General features: G+C 48.0%; 1 protein-coding gene across 1 annotated transcript in view; it reads left to right on the forward strand.

The window, feature by feature from the left end:
* HPN (hepsin) overlaps positions 1-10,808 on the forward strand; it is a 27,508-nt gene that overhangs the window by 13,053 nt on the left and 3,647 nt on the right. Inside the window, exons 2-12 of the mRNA XM_018570447.1 lie at positions 269-342; positions 3,569-3,638; positions 3,996-4,094; positions 5,451-5,492; positions 6,018-6,147; positions 7,322-7,444; positions 7,761-7,801; positions 8,976-9,141; positions 10,078-10,268; positions 10,346-10,441; positions 10,544-10,686. Coding sequence (XP_018425949.1) covers positions 3,599-3,638; positions 3,996-4,094; positions 5,451-5,492; positions 6,018-6,147; positions 7,322-7,444; positions 7,761-7,801; positions 8,976-9,141; positions 10,078-10,268; positions 10,346-10,441; positions 10,544-10,686 — 1,071 coding nt within the window. The 5' untranslated portion in view covers positions 269-342; positions 3,569-3,598. The remainder of the gene's footprint in view (positions 1-268; positions 343-3,568; positions 3,639-3,995; positions 4,095-5,450; positions 5,493-6,017; positions 6,148-7,321; positions 7,445-7,760; positions 7,802-8,975; positions 9,142-10,077; positions 10,269-10,345; positions 10,442-10,543; positions 10,687-10,808) is intronic.

Genomic DNA, 10,808 nt, shown 5'->3' on the forward strand with positions numbered 1-10,808 from the left:
GATCCCCTCAGGACTTCCAGCGACTTGTGTTTCTCTTCCATACAATCGCCGCCCTCGCAGGTTCCCGCAGACGTCTTTCCTTTGTAAACTTTTCTAAAATGTTTTTGTTTCTTTCTAACTTTTTCCTATCTGGTCCCCCTTCCCAATCCGCTCGTTCTTTTCATCCCCTCTTCTGTAGACAATGCTGTCACTCTGCCCGCTGACAGTCTGCTGTCATCTCTCTCACTATCATCTCCTGTTTCTCACGTCCGTCCTTCTCTCTTTCCAGTGGAATGGTCGCCGCAGACCCCCGGCCTCCTCGGCTGAGATTTGAGAGGGGACAAGCAGCGGAGATCCAGTAAGGTAAGCGAGAGTTTACTGCTGTTCACACCCTATGGAATGATCCCACCCTCGGGCTATAGTAAAAGATAACATTCATGCAACGACTCGTTGTCTCTCTGCAAAGCTTGGCCCGCTGCTGAATCTTTGTTTCCGGTGCAACCTTCGCTTTTAAATTCTTTTATCCTGAAAAATAAAACCAAAGACAAGCAAACCGAAGTTAGAAGTTGCTGCCGGTCAAAACGGGTTCACCATTCGTAGCGAGGATCGAGTCAGTAAAGTAATCGGGCTTGAATTTTTGACTTGCTTGAAGAGTTCCAGAGAGTCCGGCAACTGGGGAATCAATGCAAGCTGGATTCCATGTGCAGCCAATGATCCCTCAAAGGTTTTTTAAAGGGTTCTTCTTCTTGTCCTACTAGTGGCCTGACCAGTAGCTGTACCCAGACCCTAAATGACCCTCCAGTAGCAACAATCAGATGGACTTCAAAGCCTCCAATTTTCAGTTAGCTAGGGAGAAAGGGTTAAGGGAACAGGATACCAAAAACATATCGGGCCTTCTCGAGTCAGCAAAAAAATTGGCTGGTAGCTCTAATTTCTCTATTATCGGCCTCCCAGTAATATCAAAGTTTATGAAGGCTCTGTTTCAGTGTCAGCACCCCAAAATGGGTCAACTTATTGGGGGCCCTTGATTCTTCAGCAGCCTCCGAATGACAGTGGATCCTGTAGGTACCTCTTTTGGTGCTCCTAGATCCTGCACTAACAGTCTCCCAATAAGAATTGGACTTCAGACCCCCTCCAAGTGGTCACAGATATCTTAAAGAACTGAAGAATGGTGTCTCAATGCAATGTCCATCCGGCAGTTCCCCTGGACGTTGTTCTGCATAGTTAGACTCCTCTGAAGATGCTCAACAAAATCTCCCTGGTTCTTTAGTTCCTAACACAGGCCAGTTCCTTAGGCCCAGGCCCCAGACAAAGAGCCTTCTTACACTTACATCTTACACTTACAGTCTGGACCTTGCTAAACATAGATCCTCACCAGGCAAAGCCTAAGAGGCAAGCATCCTTCCAGAAGCCATCTCCAAATATTTACCCTCTTCCCACCTACATCACTGGCATTAACTCATCAGTGGTTAGCCAGGGCTGAATATATATTCATAGCCCCATAAATTGTACCTTCTCAGACTATCTACTGGAGAACACTCCGCAGGGGCAGGCAGAAGCAAACAATGTCCTTGGGATTAAGGAGAAACCTAACGAACCTAACTTCTTCTCATGGTCAGCTGAAGGCGACCAACAAGTACTGGGTAGTGTTCTTACACATAGTGGGTAGTCCCAAACCCAAAGGGCTAACTGGGCACCCCCAGGAGGCACTAGACACAGCAGACTTTCTGACTTTCCAGCCTATGAGCAGACCTGTTCAAATCAGGAGGTACTGGGACCCTGCGGACACTAGGGAAGGTGATGGCCATGGATGGATGCAAAATTCAGTTTGCTTCCCATGGTTAGAACTATTTGGGACCCCCATCAACTAAGACAGGGTACTCTACAGCCAACTCTTCCTACCATAAGACCAGAACAGTAGCACAGTTTTTTTTTTTAAGCCCACGGTACAACAAACACCAAAGTGAACATAAAAGTGCACCAAGGTGTGTCAGCTGGTCCATCTCCCAAAGACATAGCGCTCTTCCCTAAGCTTTCCTGAGAGGGAAAGGTACTCGTGTCCATCTGGCCGAAACTAGGCAGACCCATTGCTCATGGTCAGCCAAAGCTGACCACCAAGTACTAGGTTGGGGGCTCTCCCTTGCGGCCCTGCAAAAAAATCACCCCTGGATTCAGCCAAAAGGCCTAGCCCAAGAGGCAAGGTGCAGAAAAAGCAAAAGGTGTCACGACCAACGTGCCATTCACACTAGTGGGTACCCAAACCCATAGGTGCTACTCAGGCACGCCCAGTGAACAGTTCCGGGGGGACACGTGACACCGCAGGCTCCCTGCTGTTCCCAGCCCATGACCAGATCAGAAAGCCCCATTCAAATCAGGAGGTACTGGGCTCTCCCAGATCCCAGACACTAGGGAAATACTCCAGACCCCACTCTTACATGGGTGTACAATATTTTTTGGTTTCCTTAACCCCAGCCAGGATCCTTCGGAACCCCCATCATCTCAGGCAGGGTACACTGCAGGCAGCCATACCTACCAAAAAGCCAAAACAAGGACACATTTCCCCTCCTAAACACCGATCCCTGCAAGTACAACTCCTGCTTTAGGAGGACCCTTGGGGGAAATGTAATCTCGGTCAACAAGAATCAAACTCCATCTAGAAGTTATGGAGACTTCTTATTTCACCTGCATAGCATTATGGTCACTGTCTCATTTGCATATTCCAGTACAAATTTTGATTTTTCACTGTTCCCTCTCTGATTTGTATATTTTCTCATCAATATGAATGTTCTGCCGTCATTCACCCATTGCCGTCATTCACCCAATTGGTGGATTTAATAGCCCTGATTTGCATATTTGTTGCAGTGACTTGCCCACCCAAGACCCCTGTTTCTCCTGGAAAGTCCTGTATGTTTTGTTGGGGGGAGGGAGGGGGGGGCGTGCTCCCAGTGACCCGTCCCATGAATTGTGTGATTCTCTGCCGATTTAAATAAATCTGCATGTATATATTTAGGAAGATCTCAAAATGGCCTCGGGGAGGACCGCTGATCTCAGGCCAGCGCTACATAGGGCCTCATCTTCCGGCCAAGTCAGTACTTAGCATTGGTGTAATTTAATAGTGTAATGCTAGCACCTCAGCGGCCAGTAGGAGCTCAGGTATTGGAGTGGTAAATGTTGGGGGGCGGTGCTTGGTAGTGATTTGGAAAAAAAGTCATGGTGCTGTGTACAGCCCAGGCCTATGAATCTGGATCCTCCCCATTGAAGAATGATTCAGACTATTCCTCCCAGGCCTTTGTAATGTACACAGCGGGCTGTTTGGCCCCGTGATATGAACAGGGCCCATTTGTTAACCCAAAATATGCCAGATTGCTGGTCATGGTCTTAAATGGGTTTCAACGCAAAGACCACCAATTGCAAGGCTGACCCCAGCCTGCTACGAAGACCTCAGATCTTCTCTAGATGAAGAGGAGTCTGATTATCTGCTGTGTATGATTTATGGTTTGAGTCCGGGAGAGGGGGGGGGGGAGACTGGCAGACAAAGGGGCTCTTATGGGGAGATAATTACAGGTACTAACCCAGGTCTCTCTTCCAGGGTGTCCGGACCTTTCATTACATTCCTGGGATGTTACATGACCGGTCCTCAGAGATGGTACAGAAAGACGGTGAGTTACAGATCGTTTAATTCCCCCCCCTGCCAACAACAGCAACAACATTCCTCAGGGCGGGTTTCCTGATGATGACAACCGCGGACCATGTCTGTGTTATGTGTGCTGAGAAGGCCACTTGTAGTCTCCATCAGAAGTCCTTGGGAAAAGGGTGACACTGCAGGGGAGCAATTCAGAGATGGGGCGGAGCGTTGTCACCCTACAGCAGGAAGTGCCTGAACAAGGACCCTCATGGCAGGGTCACCAAGGGTTATTCTAATGAAAGCTGCAGAATGTTCTGTTTGGGGTGAGATATATTCCGGTATTGTATTTCCTGATCCCTATCATCTTTCTTGTGCCTCCTTCTGCTGCCAGCGAGTAAAGGTTGCCACTGGACCCCACTGAGGATTCTGGGAATGATTGTCTGTATTTTCATCTCATTGGCTGGAATTGGAGTCACAATTTGGGCAGTGGGTAAGACTAGGCCTTCTTTTATTTTTAATCTTATATTATTATTATTATTTTGAGTTTATTATTTTCAATCCTAAAGGAAATATAAAGTGTTTTTCTGCATATTTTATTTTTAAAAATCACGGTTCTGTTTATAAACAATTCGCAGAGCCGATCACCCTCCAAATCTCTATGAACATTCATTCTGTGTGAATAAAGGAAAAAACAAAAGTTCTTTGTATATTTTCAGGTTGAATGTAATGTAATACTGCATTATGGCCACTGGATGGAGCTAAGTATTTCCTACACACCTCAGCTCCATCTAGTGGCCATGAGGAGGTATTTCATTACACCTCAGCTCCATCTAGTGGCCATAAGGAGGTATTACATTACACCTCAGCTTCATCTAGTGGCCATAAGGAGGTATTACATTACACCTCAGCTTCATCTAGTGGCCATAAGGAGGTATTACATCACACCTCAGCTCCGTCTAGTGGCTATATGGAGGTATTACATTACAGCTCAGCTTCATCTAGTGGCCTTAAGGTGGTATTACATCACACCTCAGCTCCGTCTAGTGGCTATATGGAGATTTTACATTACATCTCACCTGCATCAGTGGCCATAAGGAGGTATTTAATTACATCTCAGCTTCATCTAGTGGCCATAAAGAGGTATTACATCACACCTCAGCTGCATCTAGTGGCTATATGGAGGTTTTACATTACATCTCAGCTGCATCTAGTGGCCATAAGAAGGTATTACATTACACCTCACCTCCAATTTACTGGCCATATGGTGGTATTACATTACACCTCAGCTCCATCTAGTGGCCATAAGGAGGTATTACATTACACCTCAGCTCCATCTAGTGGCCAAAAGGCAGTATAACATTACACCTCAGCTCCATCTAGTGGCCAAAAGGCGGTATTACATTACAACTCCGCTCCATCTAGTGGCCATAAAGTGGTATTACAGTACAGTTCACTTCCATCTACAGGCCATAAGGTGGTATTACATTACACCTCAGCTCCACCTAGTGGCCATAAGGTGGTATTACATTACACACCAGCTCCCTCTAGTGGTTAATTGGCAAATCTCTATATTTCATATAATAAAACACATATGGATGAGCAAAAATGTATTAAATATCAAAGTCTTATCAATAAAGACTTTCAATAAGCTTTTCCATCTGAGCACAGTATTGGAGGCTGCTGGATTTTTGGAGCCCCCATTAGAGGGAGAAACACAATAAAACGTCCACATGATTAATATGTGAACGTCAGTGATTGGGTTACAATAAAACCGTTGGCATTTCTCACATCTGAGTCCTATGTAATACCGCTCGGGCACTGCTCACCTCTTCTGTTTGTTTTACAGTGACGTATGTTCTGAAGAACGGGACATCAAGCATCTACATAGGTAGGTCCTCCCCCTGGGAGGGGTGTCTGTGTTCCCCATTATAAAAATGTATTTACATTTCTTTCTACCCCAAATTTGTAATAATGACCCTGAATGCTCTAGAAACAGAAAAAGGTCAGTGAATGTGTTTGTTAAAGATGTCTTATGCACGTGAATGCCAGAGGGTTATATTTACAGAACCCCGTCATCCTGTGAGTATCTGTGAATGGTCATTTTGATCGCATAATGCCAAAAACTAATGTTCTTAATATTTTTTTTCCCCTCAGTTTGAATGTCATGTGTTGTAAGAATACATTGGAGCTGGGGAGCATCGGAAATACACTATATTACCAAAAGTATTGGGCCCCTCCCCCTCCAAATCATTGGATTCAGGTGTACGTAATATAATGTACGTATTTGCCCAAAATGACTGTTTACAGATATTTTCCCCACTTGCAGGGGAACCTCAGATTGGACAGGACACAGGACTCTGATAGCAATGCGCTGTCTCTGGTATTCACCAGCCTTGCTTCTGTGTTGTCTCAGTTCAGGTGAATTCTCCAGATCACAGGCTCACCGTGTATGACGACAAAGACCAGACCTGGCGACTGGTTTGCTCGTCCGCCGCCAATGCTGCTGTGGCCACGCTAAGCTGTGAAGAGATGGGATTCATTAGGTAATGGACTCTGCTCCTTCCTCTATAACTCTCCTCTCCTGGAATACTCTGCTCTGCTGGAGGACTCTGCTCCTTCCTCTATACCTCTCCTCTCCTGTAATACTCTGCTCTGCTGGAGGACTCTGCTCTGCTGGAGGACTCTGCTCCTTTCTCTATAACTCTCCTCTCCTGGAAGACTCTGCTCCCTCCTCCATAACTCTCCTCTCCTGATATACTCTGATCTGCTGGAGGACTCTGCTCCTTCCTCTATACCTCTCCTCTCCTGTAATACTCTGCTCTGCTGGAGGACTCTGCTCCTTCCTCTATACCTCTCCTCTCCTGTAATACTCTGCTCTGCTGGAGGACTCTGCTCCTTCCTCTATACCTCTCCTCTCCTGTAATACTCTGCTCTGCTGGAGGACTCTGCTCTGCTGGAGGACTCTGCTCCTTTCTCTATAACTCTCCTCTCCTGGAAGACTCTGCTCCCTCCTCCATAACTCTCCTCTCCTGATATACTCTGATCTGCTGGAGGACTCTGCTCCTTCCTCTATACCTCTCCTCTCCTGATATACTCTGCTCTGCTGGAGGACTCTGCTCTGCTGGAGGACTCTGCTCCTTCCTCTATACCTCTCCTCTCCTGATATACTCTGCTCTGCTGGAGGACTCTGCTCTGCTGGAGGACTCTGCTCCTTCCTCTATACCTCTCCTCTCCTGATATACTCTGCTCTGCTGGAGGACTCTGCTCTGCTGGAGGACTCTGCTCCTTCCTCTATACCTCTCCTCTCCTGATATACTCTGCTCTGCTGGAGGACTCTGCTCTGCTGGAGGACTCTGCTCCTTCCTCTATACCTCTCCTCTCCTGATATACTCTGCTCTGCTGGAGGACTCTGCTCTGCTGGAGGACTCTGCTCCTTCCTCTATAACTCTCCTCTCCTGAAATACTCTGCTCTGCTGGAGAACTCTGCTCCCTCCTCCATAACTCTCCTCTCCTGACATACTCTGCTCTGCTGGAGGACTCTGCTCCTTCCTCTATAACTCTCCTCTCCTGATATACTCTGCTCTGCTGGAGGACTCTGCTCCTTCCTCTATAACTCTCCTCTCCTGAAATACTTTGCTGGAGGGACTCTGCTCCTTCCTCTGTCTAACTCTTAACCGGTGTCACAGTAACCTTCATGCCTCTGTATTGTGTTATTAGGTCTATGAGTTATCAGGAGCTTCGAGTGGAGACAGCAGGAGCCAATGGCACGTCAGGATATTTTTGCGTCCGGGAATCGCAGATGACAAGCGCCAAAAGACTTCTAGAGGTTCTTACAGTCTGGTGAGTCTCTGCCGGTGACTTCAGGACCAAAACACAAACCCGGATTCAAAGTAGCAAAATTAGATATTGGAGCATCACAAAAGCTTCACCACCCCGGGTAGGAGGAAGCCGTACTAGCTTTGTATGGAAGTATGGGGAATTTTCATGCTGTGAATCTAAAACACAGACATTGGCAGATCTGTTCATTCTGAGAACATTTAATAAATCCCCCCTCCCCCCCATAGTGTGTGCAAAATTAATTTATTAATTGCAAATCTTGTCCACTAAGTGAATGTCATCACTCCCAATGACTTACCTCCTTTGCTTCCTTCCTCAGCGAGTGTCCGAGTGGGAGATTTCTCTCTGTCCAGTGTCAGGGTAAGTGTTGTACTGAGGGTTCCACTTGTCTCCCCTTTCTTTCCACTTTGACCCCCCCCCCTTCCCCACTTCAAATTCTCTCTCTCCTGTATCTTTCTTCTCTGCTCCTTCTTCTCTTCTCTCCTCTCCCCATGTTCGCTCTTCTCTTCTCCTTCTCATCTCATATCTCCTCTCTTCTTCTTTTCCTTACTTGTCTCCTCCTCCCCTCTCCTCTTCTCTCTTTACTTGCTTCCTTTTCACCTCTCCTCTTTCCTCCTTACTTGTCTTCACCTCACCTCTTTTCTCCATTACCTGTCGCCTCCCCACCTCTCCTCGCCTCTCCTCTTCCTTGTCTCCTCCTCACCTCTCCTCTTACTTGTCTTCTCCTCTCCTCTCCTCTTACTTGTCTCCTCCTCACCTCTCCTCTTACTTGTCTTCTCCTCTCCTCTCCTCTTACTTGTCTCCTCCTCACCTCTCCTCTTACTTGTCTTCTCCTCTCCTCTCCTCTTACTTGTCTCCTCCTCACCTCTCCTCTTACTTGTCTCCTCCTCTCCTCTCCTCTTACTTGTCTCCTCCTCACCTCTCCTCTTACTTGTCTTCTCCTCACCTCTCCTCTTACTTGTCTCCTCCTCACCTCTCCTCTTACTTGTCTCCTCCTCACCTCTCCTCTTACTTGTCTCCTTTTTTCTCCTCTCCTTACCTTTCCGCTCCTTTTTTCTCATCTTGTCTCCTCTCCTCACCTCTATTCTTCTTTCCTCGCCTCTCCTTTCCTTTTTCTGTCCTTTCCTCACTTGTTTTCTACTTTTCATCCACTTTTCCTATATTGCTTTTAAACTTTCTTTACAACTTCCGTTCTCCCCTCTATGTCATCTCTGCTCAACTCTGTTTCCCCCTCTGCTCTCTTCCTCTGCCCTCCACTCTTCCCTTCTCCTCTCCTCTCCTCTCCTGACCTTCACTCTTTGCTCCACTGTCTCCCTTCCTTCTTCTGTCTTTTCCTCTCCGTCCCCTTTGCTTCAAGATCTCCTCCTTTCTGCTCTTACTCTTCTCTTCTATAACTTTTCTTTTCTTATGACCTCTTCTGTCCTCTCTGCTCTAACTCCTCTTCCCCCTCCTCTGCATCTTCTCCTTTTCTTATGTCTGCAAGTCTTCTCTGCTCCAGTTCTCAGTCCCCCCCCGCCCCCCCATGTCTCCTCAGACTGCGGTCGCAGGAAGATGGCAGTGGACCGAATTGTGGGAGGACAGAATGCCGCTCTGGGCCGCTGGCCATGGCAGGTCAGCCTACGTTACGATGGAGCCCATTTGTGCGGCGGCTCCCTGATCTCCAGCGAGTGGGTCCTCACAGCTGCCCATTGTTTCCCCGAGTGAGTATTCAGTGTGAGCGGCCTGACAATGCTCGGGGTCAAACCCGAACGCGGATGATGGATGGACTGATCATGTGACCCAAATTACCACTTTAAGGGATCATTAAGCCCTTAAAATTACCACTTTAAGGGCTTATTGACCGCCCGGGAAGCCGGCACTACATGTTGTTTGGCCAGCTGGATTGCAATTGGCCGGGAAACCGGCTTCCCAGCCAATCAGCATCGAGCCAGCTTCCCGGTCAATCGGCAAGCCAGGCGGCAAGTAATGACCCATCTCCCGGCTTCCTGATTGGCCGGTAAGCTGGCTCCATACTGATCCCACCCAATCAGCATCGAGCCAGCTGTTCAACTGACTCGATGCTGATTGGCCCGGGAAGCTGGTTTCCCAGCCAATCAGCAAGGACACGACTGTTCGGCCGGCTCGATGATGATTAGCCAGGAGGCTGGCTTCCCTGCTGTTCGGCCAGCTCAATGCTGATTGGCCAGAAAGCCGGCTCCACAGCCAATCAGCATGGAGCCGGCTTCCCGGCCAATCAGTAAGCCGGGAGGCGGGTCATTACTCGCCACCCGGCTTCCTGATTGCCCAGGAAGCCAGCTCCATGTTCCCCTACGGCACTGCCGGTCAGAGGAAATTTTTCTCTGACTGGAAGTTCCAGTATCGGGGACGGTATCGGAGCATTTGGGTGAGTACGAGTAAGTACTCGGTATCGGCACCAATACTAGTATCTAATAATGTACAGGAGTTACATTGTTTGTAGCAGCGAACTGCAGACATTGCGGCATCCTCGGAGATGCAGACCGGTCACACTTAATGGTACACAGATAGCTCTAAGTGGGGGTATCTGTTTTTTAAATATAAAAAGGGAAATATGGAACAGCAATTGTAATTGAAAGCAATTCTCCTTTAAGCTAACGGAACCATTTGTATCTGTGCAGGAGAAACCGCGTAGTGAGTCTGTGGCGGGTGTTCGCTGGGGGCGTGTCACAGAGCTCCACCGGGGGGCATCTAATGGGCGTGAAGGGCGTTATATACCACTCTGGCTACTTACCTTTCATCTACCCGGACAGTGAAGAGAACAGCAATGACATAGCGCTGGTGCACCTGCTGACCCCCTTCACCCTCACAGGTAATTACCTTGGATTTCACCTGAATATATTTATTGTGATATCATTTATATACTAATACCGTGAACGGTTTCACCAGAATACGTGCAGCCGGTTTGCCTTCCGGCATTGGGCCAGCAGATCACGGATGGGAAGGTTTGTACGGTCACCGGATGGGGTAACACACAGTACTACGGTGAGTATCGTCTGTGTCGGGGTTTCCCAGCCCCCCGGATCCCCCCTGAAATATGACTTTTGGGGGGATTTTGTTTGATATGTGCTGTATCTGCCTCCTCAGGTCAGCAGTCTGACACCCTGCAAGAGGCCTCGGTGCCCATTATCAGCATCTCGGTGTGCAACCAGCCGGAATACTACGACAACCAGATCACGGGGAAGATGTTCTGCGCGGGATACCAAGAAGGCGGGATTGACGCTTGTCAGGTGACTGGGTTCCTTCCGAGGGATTGGTGGGGTCTAGATCAGAATTTCTCAACCAGGTCGCTGTCTGGTTTTGTCTGGGGGGGCTTAAATTTTACCATTATGTCATGTATTACCATGGTGCA

Source organism: Nanorana parkeri, unplaced genomic scaffold (genome assembly GCF_000935625.1).
Source record: "Nanorana parkeri isolate BGI_ZX_2015 unplaced genomic scaffold, ASM93562v1 scaffold1533, whole genome shotgun sequence".
NCBI classification, from domain to species: domain Eukaryota; kingdom Metazoa; phylum Chordata; class Amphibia; order Anura; family Dicroglossidae; genus Nanorana; species Nanorana parkeri.